The 24,656-nt window shown below is 34.5% G+C and overlaps 1 protein-coding gene across 1 annotated transcript; it reads left to right on the top strand.

Annotated features, from left to right (window-relative positions):
- Window positions 1-150: 150 nt before the first annotated feature.
- On the top strand, window positions 151-24,330 carry poe (E3 ubiquitin-protein ligase-like protein poe). The gene is made up of 43 exons (XM_018548460.1): window positions 151-272; window positions 449-546; window positions 1,137-1,588; window positions 1,786-2,310; window positions 2,489-2,652; window positions 3,648-3,885; window positions 3,970-4,087; window positions 4,527-4,705; window positions 4,887-5,055; window positions 5,186-5,412; window positions 5,521-5,644; window positions 5,910-6,136; window positions 6,515-6,724; window positions 6,999-11,510; window positions 11,594-11,751; window positions 11,857-12,000; window positions 12,083-12,130; window positions 12,523-12,724; window positions 12,797-12,986; window positions 13,065-13,448; window positions 13,589-14,043; window positions 14,178-14,300; window positions 14,420-14,623; window positions 15,305-15,481; window positions 15,568-15,742; window positions 15,810-15,960; window positions 16,249-16,477; window positions 16,561-16,710; window positions 16,788-17,090; window positions 17,183-17,409; window positions 17,560-19,327; window positions 19,422-19,583; window positions 19,752-20,376; window positions 20,465-20,655; window positions 20,745-20,921; window positions 21,064-21,480; window positions 21,556-21,951; window positions 22,033-22,167; window positions 22,253-22,594; window positions 22,810-23,264; window positions 23,343-23,667; window positions 23,746-23,905; window positions 24,066-24,330. Exons 1-43 carry the CDS (start codon window positions 151-153, stop codon window positions 24,128-24,130), a joined length of 15,903 nt encoding a protein of 5,300 aa, XP_018403962.1. The 3' UTR covers window positions 24,131-24,330.
- Window positions 24,331-24,656: the final 326 nt, after the last annotated feature.

The raw sequence follows: 24,656 nt of genomic DNA, 5'->3' as shown, positions 1-24,656 counted from the left end.
TTTGGGTTGCTTATTATCGGCACGAGTTCTGATTGGCTGCTGCTTTTCTGTCACGGTATGAACGCGGTCTTATAGATGTTGATATGATGAGAACGAAAATTTAACGAGCTTCTAGCTTCGGCATCATTCGGATACTTCAGTATATCGAAAATGGCGGCGAAGAGTGGTGGTCATGATGAGTGGGCCTCGGTAATGAAACCGATATTAGGAACATCGCCTCGTTCGTTTAATAAAAATGACGTTATCGATGTCATAAAAAGCATCGTTAAAAGGTAGGTACAATTTGTTGCAGTTCAGCAACCGTGTTAAAATACACTCCTCTCGACGCAAAAGAGTCATGTTCCCCTTAGCGGAGCAGATATGGATGTCCGCCTGTCACGGATAGAACTCGTCCGACCTTTTATTCCATTTGGCAACAATATCCACCCCTTTCCTTCTGTTGTTTCAGCGAGAACAAATTTGTCTCTCACGAGGATCAATATGATACTTTTTACACGGCGGTCGCTGCCTTGTCGGCAGATTGTATTAGTGGTTGCGCAAATACATGTAAGTAGCACCGCGCATCCGCGTGTAAATTACTGTAAAAATATTTTATACGACCAAAAAGTATTTTATATGTATTTATTTAAAATTCCGATGTGCTTAAAATTGTTCCATTATTCAATAATTGTCGTGAGAGATATATAAAGAAAAAGAAGGTAAACTTAACTGTAAAATATTTTTTAGATATTTGAGAAAAATATTTAGGTTAAAGATTGAGGTATTTTAAGCAAAATATCTAAGAATTTTTAGCTATAATAGCTATTCATTGAGTAAAGTATTTGAATAATTTAGATAAAATAGTCTTAGATATTTTAGACAAATGACTTAGATAATTCTTGATAAATATATTCTTAGATATGTGTTAGGTGAAGTATCTAAGTATGTTACCTAAAATATCTAAGAATATTTTATCTTTTTTTTTTGTTGCTTCTTGTTGCTCGCTCTTATTCTCTTTATATATCTCTCTGAAACTATTCTGAATACTAGAATAATTTGAAATATTTTAAAGTTTCTCAATATATAGGCTTATTTATATATATATATTTTTGACTAGGTATAAATACATATTAAGTTTTATAAAATATGATTTTCAGTTGCCAAAAGTCAAATACCTATTGTTTGTCAAGCATGCAAAGTGCTGCTTGCGTATCTTGTGGACAAGTTGCCACAACAACAAGCACAATCTGGAGATACTACATCAACGGTTTTAACTACGAAGCAACTGCTACTCCCGATACGTGCACTATGCACAGGACAATCTTTACTTACATCTGCAGAAGAGATTGCTCTTGTTTCTGTAATAAAAAATTCAAAATTACCACCTCATGCAACAACTTCGCCAGGTGGAAAAGAAAAGGAATCTTCTCAGCAACCTGTAAAAGAATCTATGCGGTCTCGTTGTGATTTGTCTACCAGTATTCTCGAACAATTGACAATGCCATTGCAAGATTTTTCATCATCTGTAATTTTAACTAATGAAAATTCTGTGGATAGTACGACCAAAAATACTAATGTCACTTCAAGCGAGACACATTCTGACACTAAGGTATGTCCCAATAAAGTATAAATGTTTATATGACCAAAATATATTTATTTTATGATTATATTATTATTTGTAATTAGTCATATTCGTATTGTTATATTATTATTGTACATATGTAATAATAATTATTAAAATTATAATATTTTGGTATTAGTGAAATGAATTAATTTAAAACCATAAAGTAATAAAATGTATTGCAGATGATGTTTATTGCAAACAACATAAGCATACTACAGAATATGGGAGCTGGTGATACCTTATTAGATATGTGTTTAAATCTTCCACACTTATCGCGTTATACTAAAAAGTATCAAGCTTATTTATCTAAAAAGGGATTCAGCTTACCAGCAAATGCCTCAGAAGCGCATACAATAAGACACAGTTTACATTCTGTTGTTAGTGACATTAATATTGTACATAATGTGATATCTCTCCCGATACTGGAACCTTTAACACCACAAAAGTTGGAAAAGTTATCATTGCTGACTATGTCTTGTCTGTATTGTTCAATTGCAAATGCAACAGCATCAAGTATAGTTGGCATAACAAATGCAGTTTCACCTAAATGTAGTACAAATACTACAGCGAATAGTCAAACCAATCAGAATACAAAAACGACTGACGAGGAATATGATTCTTTAGCAATTACAGTTGTTGAGAAGAGTTTAGAAATATTTGGCCAAGTATCAAATGTTATTAAAAATAGCACGCGCGCAGGAGGACATGTAAGTAACTTCTACGAGATTTATTTTTCTTTGATATTGTAAAAGTTACATTTTATCTACTTTACATTAAAATTAACAAAAATATTTTATAATCTATTATTTTCTAGTGATAATTTTAATTTATAAATATACACTTCTTATATTTTTTATTATTTATATAATTACATCTTTATACTAGATTCTGCAAAATCATTTACTGATTGGAGTGTGGCTCCTAGTCGCTGGATTACAAGCGCAATTAACTGTGAGCAGTTTCAGTGCTGCAGATAAAGGAAAAGAAGAAAAGGGAAAATCTCCAAGTAAAGTTCGTGATGGAAGTGGACGTGTAAATCTCATGAAAGTGTAATTATTACATATTTTATATATAATACTGTATCTTACTTTGTGGATTTAATTGCAACACTTTTCTAAAGTTATATTTTGAATTTTCTTTTATATATTGTTGGTCATTAAAATTGTAATATCAAAAAAAATATCAGATATTATAGATATAATACGATATTTATCTAGTAAATTACATGTATGTGTGCGTGTATATGTACAGATGTAAATTTTATACACACAATTATGATCTAATCATCTGGAGATAATGTCTCAGTATGGATAGTTCGTGTTGCAGCCAAATATTGATCTGGTCAATGAAATAAATCGCCATTCTGACATTCTTCAGTCTGAAAATCAGCGCGTATACTCTCGCACCGCCTCCGTGGCAGAAATCATACGTAAAAACCATATTAGCATATTTAACATTAGAATATGTATACAGTATATTGTAAACAATTCACTCGATAGGTAATTCATTCTGATGAATAACTGACTAGGCGAAAGGCAGAAACGTAAACAAAGTTTTTCACTAGAAAACGGAATATTATTGTTTTCATGTACAATTTCAGCTATGACTACTTTAGAGGTAATGCGAAAACAAAGCACTTACATGTGTCCTTTTCTGACTGTTATTCTAAAACGAAGTAAAAATAAGTATACTTCTAAAGGATTTTTTTCTTAGTTTATCGCCCCCTTACACATTCAAAGTTTTGATATTTAAATTCGTCACACCTTGTATACACATGCACGATATGTATATATGATTAGATCTTGATTATTTGTATAGATAAACGCAATCATTTTTATATTCTGCCATAATCTAGCTGTTTTATAAGTTTTCATCAATATTGTATTTTTGAAATTATAATTTTAATAACCAGTCGTATATATATATTATTTTATGCACTTAGTACCGAGACACATATATCTATGTATATATCCATGTGTGTATATACATATACATAAATGTGTATATATACATATTTATTAATACAACGTTTTTATGTAACTAGACAACAAGGATTTGGTGTATTATCAGTGGCATTAGCATCCCATGCATTGAATTTAATGAGTGCTCTTTTGGAAGATGTATCTATTGAAGCTAATTCTGACGTGATTGTGGCAGTTCCTGAACCAGCACCGCTGGATATTTTGTCTACTGCTACAGCATTGCAAAGAGCAGTAACGTTCCTACAAGCAGTGCCATTGAATCATTTGCTATTTTATCTGGCTACCATTAGTTATAGAAAGGTATCGAGTTATTTTATATACATTTGCATTAATATTAAAACATCGATATGATATTTTATCATTAATGTATTTTATTTACTTTAGGCATGTACATTAAAAAGAGTACAAAAGCATCCTCTAGAAGGAGATGCGTTGAGTCAATCAGATTCTACTACGTACTATGAAGATCTTTTGAGTTGTTCAGAAAACTCTACTGATGAGGGTAAAATTGTGCAACTCTCTATTATAATGTACAATATTTGTAGGAGCTTAGTTTTACTATGTAGATTGATTATGAAAAATATATTTAGAATACATGTACACATGCGCGCACATACAGCAGCGCACGCGCGTGCCACAAAATAATCTTTATTTTTTCGCAATTTTTCTTTTATTTTTGCCAGCAGGAATGTTAGAACATATAAGTGCTATTTAATGCATGTTTTATCGTTTTATTTTATCGAATGTATATAAAAAGTTATTTTCCGTAAATATTATGCACATGCTATCATTAATGTGTAAAAATTAATTTCAAAATAATTTTTGTAAATTTTTAATCATATGTAATATGTATACTTAGATGCAGTTTCAAAATGCTTACATTAATGTTTACATATTAGTAATTTTATTAATATACTGATATACATATATTCGCTATATAGAACAAACTATTATGTCGGCAGAGGAGGACAGCGAACCTATTTTGGGATTATGGTTTGAAGAAACCATTGCTCCATCCGACGAGACTTCAACAAATGCTAATAAAGAAACAAATAACGAAGCAAGTGCGGAACGCACTACCATTACTACCATAGTTCCTGATAATCGAGAACCACATGGTGTATGTTTCTATAATTGTGATTATTTTCTAAAAATCTATAAAAATATATATTATGAGATAATAATGTGAATGTTTGATATGAATATATTATTTATATATTCATATTATATTCGTTACATATTAATGTTTATAATTGCTATCAATTATAGCAAATAAGTTAATTATTTATTTCTCTTTGTAGTATATTTCACTTGCTACAAAAATATTTCAATTTATGAATAAGCACTTAATCGGTAGCAGAAGTACATATGTTCGAGAATATGTAGTTAATGGATTAGTTGAACAACAAATGGTTATATTGGCAGCAATTATAAGAGATCTGGATCATGAAACAGCTAGAACAGAAACAGGTAAATATATATAATTACCGTTTTTTGTATGTTTTATATTGAAATATTTGCTTTTTGTATTTTAGATTTATTACTTTTTATTTCTTACATTCTACATTAACAGTATTATAGTATAAAGTTCTACTTTTAGGCACAATTTCTGCATTTTATGGTGCTACATTGGGCGCTATGTATTCAGAGTTTTCTCAAGCTTTAAGTCGTTACACTCACAACTTACTCGCATGGAATACACTAAGTGAATCTTTGCAAAATACCTTGCTTCAACATTTGGGAGTAAGTCCTTGGTCTACAGAAAGTAATAGCTCTACTACATGGCCTCTTCAAGTGTATCCACGAACTCTCAGCGTACTAGCACAGGTGCATTGATTTAATGATACTGCATTTACGTTAAAATTCTTTAGAATAATTAATGTCTAATTTTAATGTATATATCAAGTATATATTTATAAAAATTTCTATAATTAGGTATTGTTGCTTAAACCTCAATTGGAAAGGGAAGCTGCGTGTATAAGCATATGGCATCGGTTAGTAACAACTATGGTTGAGAATGTATGCAATCCTCAGACTACATATGAAGCTGAAAATGAAGGTAGAATATATTTCAAATTTATCTTAATATGTATATAATTATAAATAATTATATATATGTATACTATTTAAGCAGTAAAATATTTTTTAAATTTAATTAATTAACTACGTTTAATTAATTAATTAGCTTATTATTAGTTTTGTACTTATTTATATAATTTGTTTTTCAGTAAATATAATTGTTAAAAGAATTTTTCAACATATTATCCAGAATATTTCATTAATTAACTTTATGTTATGTACTTAATATTAATGTACATTTGCAGATTTGAACGTTGAACATGCCCAGTTAGTTCTTTTCCTATTTCATTCTCTGAATTTAATGCAGAAGAAATCTGTATTACTTGTAACTGGAAGTGGTGCAGTGCGTTGCAGCGAAGCAATTAAAACATCAATGAAAGATTATCAACTATTGCACTTATCCCGACTATTACTATTACTTGAATATATGATGAAGCATCTATATGATGCGCATCCGGTATTGCTTGAACAAGTAAGACATTTGTTACATATTTCTGCATCATATTTATAAATAGCATTTTATATATATATAGATTGTCATTATTTTACAGAGTAAATTATTAAACAAAATAAGTTAAAATATTATTAAATATGTTTAACTTGTTTTAATTTATTTAATAACTTACTATCTGTAATATTTCATTATGATTTTGTAATGACAATTTTATAAAATGCTAAAGAAAATTATTATCTCAGTGTAATTGAGGTAGCAAGATATCTGGGCCACCAGTGCATAAGTGCTGCCTGAGTGGTAGTAAACATCTTGTACATTTATTCTATTAATTATGATAATTAATTTTTTGCAAAATGATTATTATTTTTATTAATTTTTTTCTTTCTCTTTGTTTAGGTACAATGGAATCTATTCTCTGCAACAAGCTTAGTATGTGATACAAAAGATGGAAATAAACAGACTGCTAGGGCTTTTACTCCTTGGATAGAAATTGAAGATAATTATCGTAAATTTGGCTCACAAGATGAATTCTCAATGAAACCACGTTTTTACAGTTTATCAAGGACTGATTTTAATAATCAAGACGCACCAAAGTTGGATGGATTGGTACGTTTTACATTTGGATTCTTTATTTAAAAAAATCTATTTTATGGAAGTAATTTCTATGATTCACACAAATAATATTGTACATTTATCTATTTTAATTTGATGCGCAACTTTTAACAATTCTTATGATAAAATCTAATTTAAACAATATATAATACAAAATTTAATTATTTGACTATTATAATATATACATATACTTTGTATAACAAGATTGAATTTTGTGTCTATAATAAAAGTTTTATATAATGTAAAATATATTTATTATGCTTTACAGGCTTGTAACTTTATTTTGGGCACACCAGATAAAATGAAATATCCCCTCTTAGTTGATGCATTAATTGATATTTTAAATGTACTCAATCAAACTGATATGCACAGAAAAAGCGGAGCTGATAACAAAGAAAAAATTACATTTACTGGACTGTGTGCAATTCAATATTGCTTTTCTATATGTTGGGATTTATTATTGATGTTACCTCCCTCGACTCCTTACATGAATAAACTTGCTCTTGGTGAGGAGATACCAGCTGGACCTATGCTGCTTCATTCGTTGATTTGGGGACCAAGAGCTGCATATAAAACTTTCACTGGTTGGATGAAAGACTGTTTAGTGAAGCAAGGAATGTATACGCAATATGCGGAAAATTTGTTAAAAACAGTATCATCCACCGTAAACTCTCTTAAATATGACGTTACCCTTGCAAAGAATTGTATTATTTCACTTAAACCTGAATATAACGCTACTGACAAAATAATGCCGAAAGCATCGTTGCCAAAACTTGGTTCATTGTGTATACTGGCTGCAGTTGTAGGAAAGCTACAAGTTCTCATGAATGAGAGCATATCGAAAAATTCTACTGAAAATATTGAAACTTCCAAGAGTACGCAAAATGTGGATTCTGTGCCTTCAAACAGGACTAAAATGATAATTGAAATTCTACCACATATTTTATCATTGACAGATGCCATTCTGTTATCATGTCGATCTAACATATTGTATCATACATTTGAATCTGTTGAAGAACATAAAAAATATGGTATGCGGGATTATTTGATTTTAGATAACATTTTATCAATGGCAGGTGCAAATTGGGAAACGGAATCGACATTAGTTTCGTTCTTGCCAAGTTGCGTTAAATCCGCACTGGACAAATGGAAGAGTATTGCGTTTGCTCCTGTGGCTTCGAATACATATGCAAATGATATAATACCAGCAGAGAGCTACATTTTCACTACTGTGAATTACCATGTCAAATCCTTATCTGAACATCCAACGTTCTCTATTAATCCGTCATTGAAGAATTTGCTATATTGTTTAGTCTCATTTATGATGGAATACATCACTTCTGCAACAGCACCGGAACCACAATCTGACATACATTCTCAAGCAGTGGATATTCTTATTTCATTGTCAATGGATGCTCGTACTGATTATTTACGAGAGATGGCTACCAGTACTCTAACCAAGTTATTAGGTCAGGATAATGATAATGAGGCACGACTCTTGCGCGAACACTTGTTTGTACTCAATCATACCTACAATCTGATAATTGAGTATACCGATAATACAGATGGATCTATTAAAGTTGTTATTGATGAAGATATCCTGGATCAATGTATAAAATATTGGGAGCGATTATTGGAAAAACCTCTTGGATGTAAAGCTTTAGACTTGTTCTTCGCTCCAGACTCGAATCGTAGTCTTGTATCTGTGTTATTGTCTATAACATCATCTCAAGCTTCATCACAATTTAGCACGTACGTTTTTCAGTTTTTCAGCGCGTTATTCAAAACAACTGAAAAACCAGGTGACGGATCGCTTGATCGTCTTTGCAATTCGGTGGCTAGTTTTGCTAATGTCGAAGATGAGAAACTACAAACGTGGTTAAGACACGTTATATTGGGAGTAACTAACGTCCCGGCGATTATTTCTACAACAAATGTACAAACACCTACAGCCGGCACTGCGAATACATTGGTAACTGTTTCTGGCACATCAGAAGATAGTCAAAAACCAGATGAAAGAAACAATGCATCTAATAACGAACAAGCTCATTGGGCCATTTCTGATGGTTCTAACAATCAGCCTGCAACTAGTAACGATGAACAGCTTACAATCCATGAAAATAGTCGCTTCTTGCGGGCACTTACAAGTTATATAGTAAAAGATAAAAGCAGTTTTAGTGCGAACGTTTCTACAACTATTCTTCAAGTTCTTATACCATTAACATACCATATTTTATCTCCTACCATTGAAGGCAATCGATTTGTACACTTAATGCATATTATGTCTACATTAGCTGATGCTGGACTAGAAAAAGGACATACATTATTGTTCAAAGCTGCAACTGAATGGGTCGAGCTTTGCAAGGAACAGATAATGAACAAGGATCCGCAGTCATTTGATAAGCCGTCGCCATATATTGAAGCGGATTGTTGTATATTAAATTACATAGCTGATATAGTAGGCGCGATTTGCCCACAGCAGACGCAATCTCAAGATCGAGCCATTAGCCCACCATGGGAAGGTGCTGTACCAAGTAACGATTTAAACGATAGCGATTGGGTGGATGAAATTCCGCATGATGATGATGATAGCGCGGCTGAAGATTCGGATGAAGACAGTCTCTGCAACAAATTATGCACTTTTACGATCACACAAAAGGAGTTTATGAATCAGCACTGGTACCATTGTCATACATGTAACATGGTCGATGGAGTTGGAGTTTGCACAGTATGCGCACGCGTCTGTCATCGTGGTCATGATGTTACATATGCCAAATACGGAAATTTCTTCTGCGATTGTGGTGCCAAAGATGATGGCTCGTGTCAAGCATTGACAAAGCGTAGTCCACAAAGTTCAGAACATCAAGTAGGCAATAACATGCCATATAACAATGCTGGTGCACCCACGGATAGTAATCTGCTCCTCACGAGCAGCTTACGCCGAAGAGCATCTAGTCCTGTGCATTTGTACGATAAGCACGAGAGAAGCGGACGCGATACTCAAAAACAAACACATTTAGCGAAGCAATTAGAATCATCTAAGGATTGGATATATTCTCAATTATCGAAAAGTGGATTAGTATCTTCATTGGTAGATTTAATGCGCGTGTTGGTACCTGCGGTAGATTCATCTTGCCAGCGGTATTCACCAGTCGGTTGTCATGCACGAGCCCAATTGGCACTTAAACGCTTACACACACTGGAGAAAAAGTTTGAGCATACGGATCAGCTTATGTTACCAACTTTGGGATCTCAGGAAGGCGCGTTTGAAAACGTCAGAATGAATTATTCAGGAGATCAGGGTCAAACGATTAGACAATTATTGTCCGCTCATATGATACGACGTGTTGCTATGTGTTGTCTGTCGTCTCCGCATGGCAAACGACAGCATTTAGCTGTCTCACATGAAAAGGGCAAAATAACAGTGCTACAACTTAGCGCACTGTTAAAGCAAGCAGATTCTTCTAAAAGAAAGTTAACTCTAACAAGGCTTGCTTCGGCTCCGGTACCTTTCACCGTTCTTTCGGTCACTGGAAATCAATGGAACGAGGATTTCTTGGCTGTTTGTGGTTTCAAGGATTGTCACGTGCTTACATTTAACAGTTCTGGAACTGTGTCCGATCATCTAGTGTTACATCCACAGCTCGAAAGTGGAAACTTTATTATTAAGGCACTGTGGCTTCCTGGTGCACAGACACAATTGGCATTAGTCACTGCAGACTTTGTTAAAATTTATGACTTGGGAAAAGACGCCTTAAGTCCACAATACTATTTCCTCGTGCCAACGGGAAAAATTAGAGATTGCACATTTATGCATGCGGAAGACGGTACATTCCACATGTTACTCATGTCTTCTGCAGGATTCATTTACAGCCAAGTAATGGACGAGGAAAGTCAAGCCAAGCATGGTGCTTTCTATGTGACAAATACACTAGACGTTTATCATTCGGAAATAAAAGACACCGGTCAAGTGTGCGGTGGAGGTGTTTCTATTTACTATTCTCATGCTCTACAATTATTATTCTTTAGTTATGTTTGTGGCAAGAGTTTCATAGCGCCGCTAAAGCACATGGACTCTGACTCTGACATAACTGTGGTATTCCAAATTAATCTCGCCAGTAACAAAACGAACGGCAATAAATCTAACAATAACCAGCCGCAACCATTGTGTCAATGGAGCGAGGTGGCGAATCATCCTGGATTAGTCTGCTCTATTTTGCAGACCAGCAATAATCCAGTGATACTAATGATCAAGCCCGATACAATCATGATACAAGAGATCAAAATTATGCCCGCGAAGGCAAAAATCATGGATATGGTCGCGATTCGACATCCAAGTTCGAACGCTGAGCATCGCACAACACTAATATTATTGTGCGAAGATGGAAGCTTGAGAATTTATATGGCCGGTATGGAGCAAACTGGATTTTGGATGTCACCCACTGTACAACCAATTAGTTCTCCTTCTGGTATCAAGCCAACGCGGAAAAAGAAAGCTAATAAGCTGGGAAAACCATCAGGATCTATCACATTTCCCATTGATTTTTTCGAACATTGTCAGGTGATGAACGACGTCGAGTTCGGCGGTAACGATTTACTGCAGATTTATAATGTCGCACAAATCAAACATCGTTTAAACACCACCGGAATGTATGTGGTCTCCACGAAATCTATGGGCTTTAATGTGGAAGTTACAAATAACGACGTGATTTTGGTAATGACGGGAATAAGAGTGCTTTTCGGTAATCAGGACATTCAAAAGGCACCCTTGTATGTTGAGGTGAGTTGAGAAACGTTTACTGTAATATGTAAAGATTTCTCTCTATAATTCAAATTAGCTTTCTAATTATTATATCTGTAAAGGTATTTGGCAGAAGTATTCGGACTACGCTAACTAGAAGCCGATGGTTCGACATACCTTTAACGAGGGAAGAAAGTCTTCAAGCTGATAAAAAATTGACAATCACTTTTGGACCAAGCCAAGATCAAGAGGGTGTTATTATGGTCGATTCCATCAAAATGTTAGTATGACAATATTATTGGATGTCCTTTTTTTAAACGCAAACATAAAATTTTTTAACATAAATGTATATCTTGTTATTAACATATTACTAAATTTTATATAGATATGGTAAAACTAAAGATGTATTTGGATGGCCTGAAGAAATAGAAGAAATTCAATCTTGTCCACCAGCATCCGCACCAGTGACAACAGTTAATAATGAAACTGATAATACTATCGTTTCTGCGCCATTATCCTCAATGAACAAGTACGTTAATAGAATATTTTTTTAAGTATATGAAGTACATAAGTTAATTATTTTATATAAAGAAAGTATTCTTTAATCCAAGCATATATTGTATCAGAACGACAAAGGATAGTTCGGTTAACATGGAAAGGTAAGGATATAACATAATTTTATTATTGTGAAAACAAGTAGAGGAATAGATTTGACAATTGGTGCTACCAGTTAGTCCACAAACAATTTATAAATATTAGATATTTTTTTATAAAAAATTTGTACCTGACTATCTATGATTGGGAAACACGTTCTGGTAACAATTTATTAAAAGTTTTAATTAAATTTACTTTTGTTGTAAATTATTTTTGTATCACCAATTGTATTTATAATATATATGTACATATATATAAAGTATTTAATTTATAAATAGAGAATAGATATATCATCTTAATTAGTAAATATAACATCTACTACAATTGTAAATGATAGTTTTTAATAAATTTATTATTATAATATAATTAATAAAAAAATGTTTTTTTTAATTTACAGGATGATATCCAGCATTCTTGAAGTCTTGGAATCTTCATTTATCTTATCCTCTCATGATGACAATAAAACTTCACTGAAAGCCACAGCTATCGATGTTGCATCACGATTATTAATATTACCTACTCCTCCATCAGTACAAATGCATACAACAGCTTTGTTAGCTGCTCTTCACAGCACTAAGCAGGCTTATCATCTTCACAAGGTATACGACGATTAATTATTTGTTAACGATTTTAATAATTACATATATCATATTTTTCTGCGCACATTTTAGGATCACGCATTATTATCACATGTACTTGAATCCTTAAAATCAATGAGAGAAGCAAATGATCCTGCAGATATAGATGCGGAGAACTTTTACAGACTTGTACTTATTGTTCGTGCTATTGCCGTTTCTCGCCCACACAATCTCGCGAAATTTGCTGAACAATATGCAAATAAATCAATTGATGAAAGCACCGGTAATATTATAAATTAGTGACGTTATATTAAATGAACGAATGAATGAAGTGTACAATGTTGAAATTATTTATTTCTAGTACCCGTTTTCGAGAAAGACCGTTTAGATGCTCGTTCAAATATGAAGACTGATGTAAATCAACATCTAGTCATCCAATTAATGGAAATATTGTGGTCTCTACACATGGCGTATCCTAAGAATATGGCACTTGCTCCAGTAGTCATGCCGGGCCTTACGCATACTGAGGGAACGGTTCACGCAATTGTGGAGATAATTCATGCTTTCACGATATGCGATGTTGAAAATAATACCGCGATAGCTGCTAAATTATATCTACAGTTATTATTATCTTCAGATACCACCATTAGTTTTAGCGCTAAACACGCGATAATCAGAGTACTGAAACCTAGATATAGACGCAGGAGGGTGTATATACCGAGTCCACCCAACTGTAGTACTCCAGGTATGAAATTGAAATGATTTAGAAAATCTCTTAGAATTGTTTTAGAATTATAGAGAAAATTCTCCATAATTTGAATGAAAACTTAATGAATTGATTATATATTTTATTATTTATTTTCATTGTTATCGATATTTTTGTAGGTGTAGTTGCAGAAACCGAAGAAAAAACCGCGTCCGTTCCATCGCAAGCATCTCAAGACACAGTGGAGCGCGATGTGGAACAACAGTTTGACATTGAAGCCGTCGAGGCAGTGGATAGAGTAGCAGTCATGCTTGGCGCCGAAGGCAATCAAAATTCGGCTGCTGCGAGGGTAGTTAATCATCCATTAGAAGCGTTACTCGGTGCGGGTAATTTCCCGCAATTGCTTGATATGCCGCCAGACGCTGATGATGAAGCGATGGTCGAACTCGCGATAGCTCTCAGTTTACAAGACCACGAAGGAGCCGCAGATCTGCAAGCACTGCGGCAAGGATTCCAGCAAGGTTTTCCTAATTTGCAGGGTATACAGAGTCTTCAAAATTTAAGCGGTTCCACATTGCAAAGCTTGCAAAACTTAGCTGTGCAGGGATTGGTTCAAGTGCCGAACGCTGCTCAGGTAATGTTTTTTTCATATCAAATGTACAAATTATTTTATAAAGTACTACTCTGATTTTATTTGATACTCTCTCTCTCTCTCTCTCTTAAATTTTTTACATTAATAATTATGGACTTTACTTTTTTTCTAATTAGGCTCAAGAAGGTGGACATTATTCTGATACGACCGCTTCTGCAGGTGGTTCCGATGATGAGGGATCAACCGCTGCCACTGATGGTAGTACCCTTCGAACGTCTCCCGCCGAACAAGTAAGTTACGTCTTAGTGCATATATTTTGCCTTGGTACTATTATTCACGAAAAATATGCGGATGTGGATCAACAGAGTCTTAGCGTTTGCACATATTATAGTAACGCTTGGGATACATTTTATGTTAGGGTGGCAGCAAGGGTAGCGAGAGCGGTGGAAGCGATAGTGGAGGCAGCGCCGTTGACAGCATAACAGGGGAACACAATGTTTCTGGTAGGAGCTCTGCATATGGAGACAATGCTCCCGACAGTGCTATGCCTCCGATTGGAATTGGAGTCAATCAAGCGCCACGCTCTGAAACTAATACTCTAGATGTACCTACAACTTTCACTGTAAGTTTCGTGTATTCAAGAATTTTATATAGCAGATTTATATATGTTCTTGAAATCAGAAGAAACAGCGACAATGACTGTGAATGCATTCGATATATAAATATATTTTATATAAAAATCTTTTGTTTTTTCTATTATATGATAATCTTAAAAACAAATCTTATACGATTGAACAAATTTTGTTAAACATTTTAAATAACATTTTTAATAACACGCTATAAGACTTCGTTGAATCCCTTTAATCGTCGAAGTCTGAATGGAATATAATATGTAACATAGGTCCCATTGACTTTATAAATTCTGAAATTTTTAAGAGAGATTGGAGTTGTGTATGAACAATATAATAGGAATAAAACATTTTTTTAAATAAGTAAATAAACCTTTACTAAAAAATAAAAATAAATTGCATTCTGTTGAGACTTCGAAGTTTAAGTAATTTTATTTGAGACTAGTGTATTATTTATTTTTTTATCAAAAGAACTATGACTATGTAATCATCGCACATTAATAGTATGTTTCTTTATAAATTTTCTTACATTAAAATGTATTATTTGAATGCATTTGTTATTTTATCGGTTCTGTCTAAAACTGATTAGAATTTCAGAAATTTTAACATGAGAAACTACTCAAATGAGTGGTACGAATATATTTTATATTTATGGATTATTGTTTGTTTATTAGATCACTGAGCAAGAAGAAGGTACCGAGCAAGAACAGGGCGTTGAACAGGAAAGTGATACAACTGGCGAGATTACTGTGAAATTACATGCTATACGGCTTTCATTGTTGGACAAATTTACACAATTTGTGCCTAATCTAATAAATGTTCGAGGAGTGCTCGCCATTCCATTTATGCAGGTACGGTTATTATCATATTACAAGTCGCATGTAATCAGAAAAATTAAACGAAAAAAAATTGTATCAAAGCTTTTATTTATCACTAGGTTGTATTAATGTTAACTGCTGATCTTGATGGTCAAGATGAAAGAGACAAAGCATGTGTAGAACGTTTGTTGCAAATGCTTGTGAAAGAATTGGAGATGGATAAACCTGATACAAACAACATATGCGAACGTAGTAACAAGAGGGAAGTTCATTTGGTTATCATGCGCTTACTAAGTAAGTAAATTATCTGTAAGTTTATATTACTATACACTGTACATATTACTATTGTTTTATTTCTTAGGCGTGCTTATGTCTCGTTCGAAATACGCAGCAAAGACTCCCTCGGATAACCCGAACTTTGTTTCACAAACTACTGCTGCGATATTAAGTAAAGCTGGTATTATCGACTATTGTCTAACTTTATTACAGGCTTTACTTGATTATTGGAAAACGTAAGTTTTACAATTTTCGTATGAATGTTTTTATAATAATTATAATTTATAATATTGATACCAATATTTTATATGTACATTACTCGTAATATTATTGAAATATGAGTCTTTGAGATGAACTATTCATTTCTCATACTTCTTTATTCACTACTTTTCAATCACTTTCTTAAAATTGAAACACTGAATTCAATCGAGTTTTGTTGATTACAAGTTTATCCTCATATAGGGAATATGATAGGGAAATATAACCTATGTTAGCTTAATTTCACAAATGTGTTTTGTTATTAGTACTAATACTGAAGAGTCTGGCACTATGATCGGAGGTCAATTACTCAAAGAACATCTTACCACATCGCCTCCGGATATGTCACCATTCTTTTTGAGACAATACGTTAAAGGCCATGCTGGCGATGTATTTGAACCTTATCCTCAATTATTGACGGAAATGGTTCTACGATTGCCGTATCAGGTACACAAATATGCAGAAAGTACCGTGGTGCAACCTGCATTCGAACAGGTAATTGCTAATAACTTTTTCTTTAATACTAGATTTTTCCTTATTTGCAAAAATAAATGATTAATTATTTTTAATTTATGCAGCCATGGTACTTTTATCTTTGTGAATACATGATGTCGTATCAAACGCCATTCGTCAGACGACAAGTACGTAAATTACTACTCTTTATATGTGGCAATAAGGAGAAATACAGACAATTACGAGATCTTCACGCCCTCATATCTCATGTGCAGGTAATTTTATACAACATTTTTATATTAAGCAAAAATAATATTGTAAACTAAGCTTGAATTATTATTCTTGTTGCTAGTCTGTGCAACAGTGTTGTACTACCGGTGGTTACGATCCGCCACATGCTCGACCGCATTCCATCAATCTACCATACGATTCTTTGGTGGAATTGATTGAACATCTTAAATGTTGCGTGGAGATTGCTACCAGTCGTACAGGAAACTGGCAACGATTTTGTTTAAAACAGAATACAGTTCTATCGTATCTCTTTGCTATTTCAACACTTTTGGACGAAGGCGTGAGTCCTACAGTGCTTCAGTTGTTGCAATGTGCTATTTGTTCAAATAACAAATCTAAAGAAGCAAAGGATGCTAAATCAAAGGTAACACTGTAACGAAATGTTTATTAAATTATACGATCGTATAATACGAGTTTTTTTCAATGTTTGTTAATATCTATATAAATTTAAATTAGGAATCGAAATCAACGACTGGTACGAAAGAGAGGCGTGAACGGGAAAAATCAGAAGATTCTGATACGGAGGCTAAATTCGAAGAAGCGCAATGTTTGACTTTAGTCGAGCAAATTCAAAAGCAAGTGCATCCCACATTGCTGATGAAGTTTATACAAACTTTCCTTCTTGAAACGAATAATACGAACGTTCGTTTACAAGCTCATTCTCTTATCCTAGCAATTTATAAGTAAGTTATCAATCATTCACATCTATATCTTGTTATTCACAAAATTTAATTATAAAACAAAAGAAGTGAAATAGATGTAGATATGAAAAATATGGGGTATAATGTTGCAAGAGAAAATATTAAAAAAATGAATTTTTTTTTTAATTTTAGAAATTGTGGACCAACAGATCAGGAAGTTTTGCTGGATCTGTTATGGCGTTTGTGGCCTCTGGTCCCAGCTTATGGCAGAAAAGCAGCACAATTTGTTGATTTACTTGGTTACTTCTGTTTGAAAACGCCGCATGCTGGAAAGAAGATGCACACGTACATGGAGCAGGCGGTTTCTGTTTTACACGCGCAGAATCAGTTACTCGCGCGACATCCTAACGCAAATCTTTACGTTAATTTGGCACAGTTCGTTGAATTAGATGGCTATTATTTGGAGAGTGAACCTTGTCTTGTATGTAATAATCCAGAAGTACCGATGGCGACAATCAAGCTGTCGTCAATTAAAGTTGATTCCAAATTTACAACGACGACACAGATTGTGAAACTAGTCGGCAGTCATACCATCAGTCGCATCACTCTCCGCATAGGCGATCTGAAGAGAACGAAAATGGTTCGTACCATCAATGTGTACTACAACAATCGGTCAGTGCAAGCTGTCGTAGAATTAAAAAATAAACCGGCCATGTGGCACAAGGCAAAGAAGATTACACTTGCCCAAGGACAGACGGAAGTCAAAATGGAATTTCCGCTGCCAATAGTCGCTTGTAATCTCATGATCGAGTATGCCGATTTCTACGAGAATATTCAAGCATCATCCGAAACATTGCAGTGCCCGCGATGTTCCGCTAGCGTACCGGCAAATCCTGGTATATGCGCGAACTGCGGTGAAAACGTATTCCAATGCCACAAGTGTCGAGCGATTAATTATGATGAGAAAGATCCGTTCTTATGTCACGCTTGCGGATTCTGCAAATACGCGAAATTCGATTACACCCTGACCGGCAGACCGTGCTGCGCCGTTGATCCCATAGAAAACGACGACGATCGAAAGAAGACTGTGGCAACCATTAATACTTTATTAGAAAAAGCGGATCGAGTATATAAAACTTTGATATCTAACAAACCTACATTGGAAATGCTTCTCGTTAAAATATCTGAGCATCGTTTGGATCGAGCATTAGAAGACGGTATACAAGTATCTGGCAGTACTCAAGTGAATAGAGCGATTCAGCTACTTGCTCAAAGATATTGCGGCGAGTGCAAGACGTCTTTCGAAGAGCTGAGTAAAATTATCCAACGCGTTCTAGCCTGTCGCAGGGAGCTCGTTGCGTATGACAGAAATCAACGTGGTCAAAGTAGCTCGCAGTTGTCGTACGGTGGAGCCAATGCAAACGACGTCATGAAAGACGAAACGATAGTTTCGCCGGTTGGACGTTGTTATGGATGTGCTTCCGCTGCAACGGAACATTGCCTGATACTATTACGCGCATTAGCTACCAAAAGTGTAGCTAGAGATGTTTTGTGCAAACAAGGATTAATCCAGGAGCTCGTGGAACACAATTTGCGAAAGGGTACAGTACAGATGCAAGAAGACGTCCGACAATTGTTGTGCCTCGTTACAAGGGATAACGCACAATCGACTAAAGAAATATGCTCACTTCTAACTAATCGAATCACATTAACACTTCGCGGACGAGTTGCTACCCCCAATCTCTCGGTCGCCGTACGTCACGAAATGGCTCTTCTCGCAGCACTTGTACAAAAAGAGGACTCATGTTGGGAACAGAAATTGCGATGCGTCATGCAGCTATTTTTAATGGCTTGTAAGGAATCGAAAAGTCCTGTCGTAATGGAAAGTATCATATTGCCGTGTTTGAAAATTTTACAAGGCCTTATCAAACCAGATCAACCGGTATCGAAAAAAAATAAAGTAAGTATTCTACCGAATGTAGCACGTAGCTTTTTTTTGTTGTAATATGTGTAATGTATTTTTTTTTTTTCATGTAATTTTTACGCAATCGCAGGATAAAACCATCGAATCTCTAGCAACTGTACAGCCACCGGAAGACGTCAGTATTGATGTAGGTAAATGGATCAGCGGCGATCCCAAACATTCATATTCCGAATGGCTTCGCCGTATGCCAGCTAAGAAGACAGAACCATCAACAGCTAAATCTCTTAAAAAGGTTAGTTGCAAAGTAAAGTAATTAAATTAACCTTCCAGTGAATGAAAATAAAATAATTATAAAGTCATAATTATTGTATTGTTTAATTACATATATGATTTCATCACGAAAAGATAAAAAAATTGGAAATATTTTGATTTGTTTCTCTTCATCGATTCTTTGTTTCAGGAGGAGACTCGCGTGTTGTATCTAATGGAAAAATACGGGCACAGGTGGCATCAGCGTTGCATGAGACATCAAGGCGTTCAACCGCTGAAACTGTCCGATGGTGCTTGGTTAAAGGAAGTTCTCTTCAATCCCAGTTCTCGTTTGGCACGCCAAGTAGCATGTAACATGATCGAGAGCCTTTGCCAAGGCATAGAGAGAAAAAAGGAAGTTCTGGTTTTGCTGACATGTTACTTGGAAGAACTACGTGTCGCCGGCGAGAGTAGCACAGAGTTTCTTACATTGTATCAAAGTTTAATTAGACAATCGCCTTGGAAGCAATTCTTGGCAATACGCGGTGTAATGACTTTGTTGGCGGATCTCTTGACCCGAGAAATAGAAGAATTACACAGATTGGAGGAGACTACTTTAACTAGCGATCTTGCTCAAGGGTACTCATTGAAAATGCTTACGGAACTTTTGGCAACTTTCTTAGAACAAGAGAATATCAAGCAGCAATATAAGGGCCGACTAGTCGGTGCGGTGTTAAACGGTTACCTATCACTTAGGAGACTCGTTGTTCAGCGCACTAGATTAATTGATGATACGCAAGAAAAGCTATTAGAACTTTTAGAAGAAATGACTACCGGTAATAATCTTGACATTTTTTGCGTTTAAATGTTTTCAATAATCTTTGCTCGTGTACACGAGAATAAAATATTTGTCTTGTGTATTAGGTACCGAAGAGGAAACTAAGGCATTCATGGCAATTTGCGTTGAAACGATACAAAAGCAGAATCCTCAAGATGTTCGTACTCCAGTGTTCATATTTGAAAGATTATGTTCGATTATTTATCCGGAGGAAAATGATATCGGAGAATTCTTCTTAACGCTTGAGAAGGATCCACAACAGGAAGATTTCTTACAGGTAAGTGTCTATTTCTTCCACGTGTCCATTTCCAAATAAAATCTTTATAATTATGTAAAGAATATCTCTATTTTTTTATACTTTTGTAGGGAAGAATGTTAGGAAATCCTTATAGCAGTTTAGAACCCGGCCTTGGTCCACTTATGAGAGATGTAAAAAATAAGATTTGTCAAGATTGCGAGTTGGTCGCACTTTTAGAAGATGATAATGGAATGGAACTTCTTGTCAATAACAAAATTATTAGTCTGGATCTTCCTGTCAAAGAGGTAAGACTACAGTTTTTGGAAAAAATATAAAATTCATCTTGAAATATTTATTTCTGTCTTTATACAAAAAAATATAGTTAATTAAAAAGAATTATATTGTATTGTATGAGAGATTATAATATTTTCATTTTTTTTTATTCAGGTTTATAAGAAGGTTTGGGTGCTAGAAGGCGGTGAATGTGATGCCATGCGCGTAATATATCGTATGCGTGGCCTGCTTGGAGACGCAACTGAAGAATTTGTCGAAACTTTGAATGCCAATAGCGAACAGGAGGTGAACAATGAGGAAGTTTACAAAATGGCTAATGTGCTAGCAGACTGCGGCGGTCTTCAAGTTATGTTGGACAGATTGGCGGCAATACACGACGTGAATCGCGCGAGACCTCTTCTTCAAGTGTTATTGAAATTGTTCAGATTGTGTGTGAAGGTCAAGAAAAATCAAGAAGTTCTCAGCAAACCTGAATTGGGAGCCGTAACTGTATTTTTAGACGTTCTCCAACGTTGTCTTGTCACAGAGTCGGAAAATTCTCAAGCAAAAATTACTGAGCAATTATTAGACGTGAGTATAATGACGAAGAAGATAATTTTTGTTGACTGCTATAAGCGATACGTAAATGTTTGACATTGATTTTAGATTATGGAAACGATATTGGCGAATGCAGCGTCGCAACCATTCAGCGCATTCGAAGCATTTTCGCGTACTCTCGGTGGTCCTGAACATATCAAGGCCCTCCTATCCTGTACACAGTCTACAGCAGTTAGGCAAAGTGCTAGCGTACTTGCACACCTTGCGAGAGTCTTGGCGGCGTTGACTTACGGCAATAAAGAGAAAATGGCACTCCTATGCGATTACTTCAAACCTGTATTAAACTTTTATAAATTCGATTTTGAACACACGCCTGAGGACGAACAGAAGTTAGAACTGTTCTGTATACTCACTCAAGGCATCGAACGAAATGCCATTGGAAATACACTGAAAGATTATATTATAAGTATGGGCATAGTAAAAGATGCCTTTGAGTACATCACTGTGAGTATAAAACGATACAAGTATGAGATAAGTATAAGAATATGTTATACGGTTAATGAATATTTTTCTACGTTTTTGCAGGTGCATGCCCCATGCGTTAAACCTACGTTATTACGCACAGATAGTGATGAATTGAAGGAATTTATATCCAAACCAGCTCTAAAATATATTCTACGATTCCTCACAGGATTAGCTACGGATCATGAGCCAACTCAGGTAATATAGACAGTATAATGTCTTTATCATTGTTTTACTAATAAATGACATTGAAATAATTGATTGTTCTTTTACTTTATTGTAGTTGACGGTTTCGCAAATAACTATTAGTATCATCCATCGATTAGAACAAGTGTCTTCAAACGAACACGTTGGCTCACTAGCTGAGAATTTATTAGAAGCATTGTGTACCAATAAACGTGTAGCCGAACTTATTGAAGAGGCTCGACAGCACACTCGCAGCGAGAAGAAACGCTTAGCTATGGCAATGCGTGAGAGACAATTGGGCGCACTTGGTATGCAAACTAATGATAAGGGTCAAGTCACCGCTAGCGGAACGATTCTTCAGCAGATGGAGGACCTAGGTGATGAGACTGGATTGATTTGTGTCATCTGTCGCGAAGGATATAAATTTAAACCAACTATGGTATATATCTTATTCTTTTTATTACATATCTTAGAATTAGGGTCATGAATGTTTACTGCTTTTTTTTTTTTTTTAGAAATTTGGAATTGATTATTAACGATAATATATCAGCATTATGTAATTTATATTAATAGAAGCATTTTATATATAACAAATATCTTTTTGCATATTTATTTTATTTAATGATGATTTTCTTTATCGTTATTTTGTTACAGGTGTTAGGTGTTTATACATTCACGAAGCGCTGCAACGTAGAAGAATTTGAGACAAAACAACGAAAAACTGTAGGCTATACGACCGTCACGCATTTCAACGTGGTTCACGTAGATTGCCATATGTCGGCGGTACGGTTAGCACGCGCTAGAGACGAGTGGGAAAGTGCGGCGTTACAGAACGCTAATACGAAATGTAATGGATTACTGCCGTTGTGGGGTCCGCAAGTTACAGAGTCTGGATTTGCCAGTTGTTTAGCTAGGCATAATACATATTTGCAAGAATGCACTAGTCATCGTGATATATCTTACTCATCAACCGTTCATGATCTGAAGCTGCTTCTTTTGCGATTTGCTCAGGAGAAGAGTTTCCACGAAGATACCGGTGGTGGAGGTCCTCAATCAAATATGCACATAGTACCGTATTTAATACATATGGCTCTGTATGTCGTTAATACGTGAGTATATTTTGATAATGTTAATATAAAAGTTTTATATTATTAATGTTATCAATTTTTTGATATTTGTTTTTATAGAACGCGATCAGCAACCAGAGAGGATAAAGCTCTAATGACTTACCTAGAAGTACCGCCAGGCTCTACGTGGCTTGATAGTTGTTACGAAGCAGAGGGTCCATTGTATCAGTGTACACTTTCGCTACTTTTACTTACACCTTCTCGTTGGAAATCTCATAGACTTACACACCTCAATCGATTACTCGTCCTTGCACATCAACGTTATGTGTCCCCTTCAGCCACTACGAAGACTATTATGGAACCAAGCGCCAAGGATTACGCTATTTACAAAAATATTTTAATCTTCTTCAGTCTAGTGGATTCTATTTATGCAAACTTCTTCAAGGTTCGAAGTCATTTTAATAATTATTAACTATTTATAACAGTTATGTTTCTACCTAAATCATGCTTTCCATGTTTACAGAAAGTAAATGTTTTATCCGACGACCAGTGGCCTTCAGTTCTGGCTGAATATATCAGGCATAATGACGAAGCCATGCTAAAAGCCTCGGAACGTGTGCTTTCGTCGTATCGTGATGAATTATTACCGTGCACATCATTCGAGGAATTTTGCGATATTGTTGGTAAGTTTTGTAAATATAAGAAATCGAAGAATTTAGTAACTAAAATATTTTCAAAATTATTTTTTTGTAACGAAAAGATTTGTAAGGACTTAATTTTTGTATTAAATCTTTTAATAATTCATCTTTGATCCGATTGAAATGTAAATATGTTACATTGCAGGCTTATTAGAAGATATAAGAAATCCTTCTGCATACATTACTGATGTTTTGCGACGCCTTGCTTGAGGATACTGGAAATTCTCATTGTGTAGCTTACTGCATTGTTGTTTCCGGCAAATTGGTTTTCCTTTCTGTTCTTTCATCCAATCGATATAATCCTTTTCAAGACTTTTCTGTCGAAAGGATTTTCGTGTTCTATATTAAAAATTGATTCAACGATAATAAATCCAACACAATCGGAACTGTTTTCAAAGTGAACATTGAATATAATGTGTGATAAAAGATTATAAATTATTCTTCATTTCTGCTATAAATCTTTATTTGTAGACAAATGTGTATATGAAAAAAACTTATGCTTTAATAAAATGCGACTAAATAAAAGAGTGTTTAAATATGCACATTGATTTTTTAAAATTACTTATTACCATTGATATCATTTTACATTTTTTTCTTTAGGGGTCATTAGGATGGGATAAGTCAATAAAAAATAAAATACAATTTAATACTAACAATTTTTCCTGTTTACTATCATTAATATAATAGCAAATACTGTTACGATACATTATATAGGAATGGTGTACGATCGGACAAC

The sequence above is a fragment of the Cyphomyrmex costatus genome, unplaced genomic scaffold (genome assembly GCF_001594065.2).
Source record: "Cyphomyrmex costatus isolate MS0001 unplaced genomic scaffold, Ccosl1.0 scaffold72, whole genome shotgun sequence".
Lineage (NCBI taxonomy): Eukaryota > Metazoa > Arthropoda > Insecta > Hymenoptera > Formicidae > Cyphomyrmex > Cyphomyrmex costatus.
The sequence above is the reverse complement of the archived record's forward strand: the minus strand, read 5'-3'. Positions and strand labels throughout refer to the sequence as shown.

What these genes read in the sequence shown, in the direction of transcription:
- poe (XM_018548460.1), top strand. Translation starts at nt 151, where the DNA reads ATGGCGGCGAAGAGTGGTGGTCATGATGAGTGGGCCTCGGTAATGAAA. An exon ending in ATGTACCTACAACTTTCACT is followed by an intron (nt 14,624 to 15,304) that starts GTAAGTTTCGTG and finishes TTTGTTTATTAG; the next exon opens with ATCACTGAGCAAGAAGAAGG. An exon ending in CAGCTAAATCTCTTAAAAAG is followed by an intron (nt 19,584 to 19,751) that starts GTTAGTTGCAAA and finishes TCTTTGTTTCAG; the next exon opens with GAGGAGACTCGCGTGTTGTA.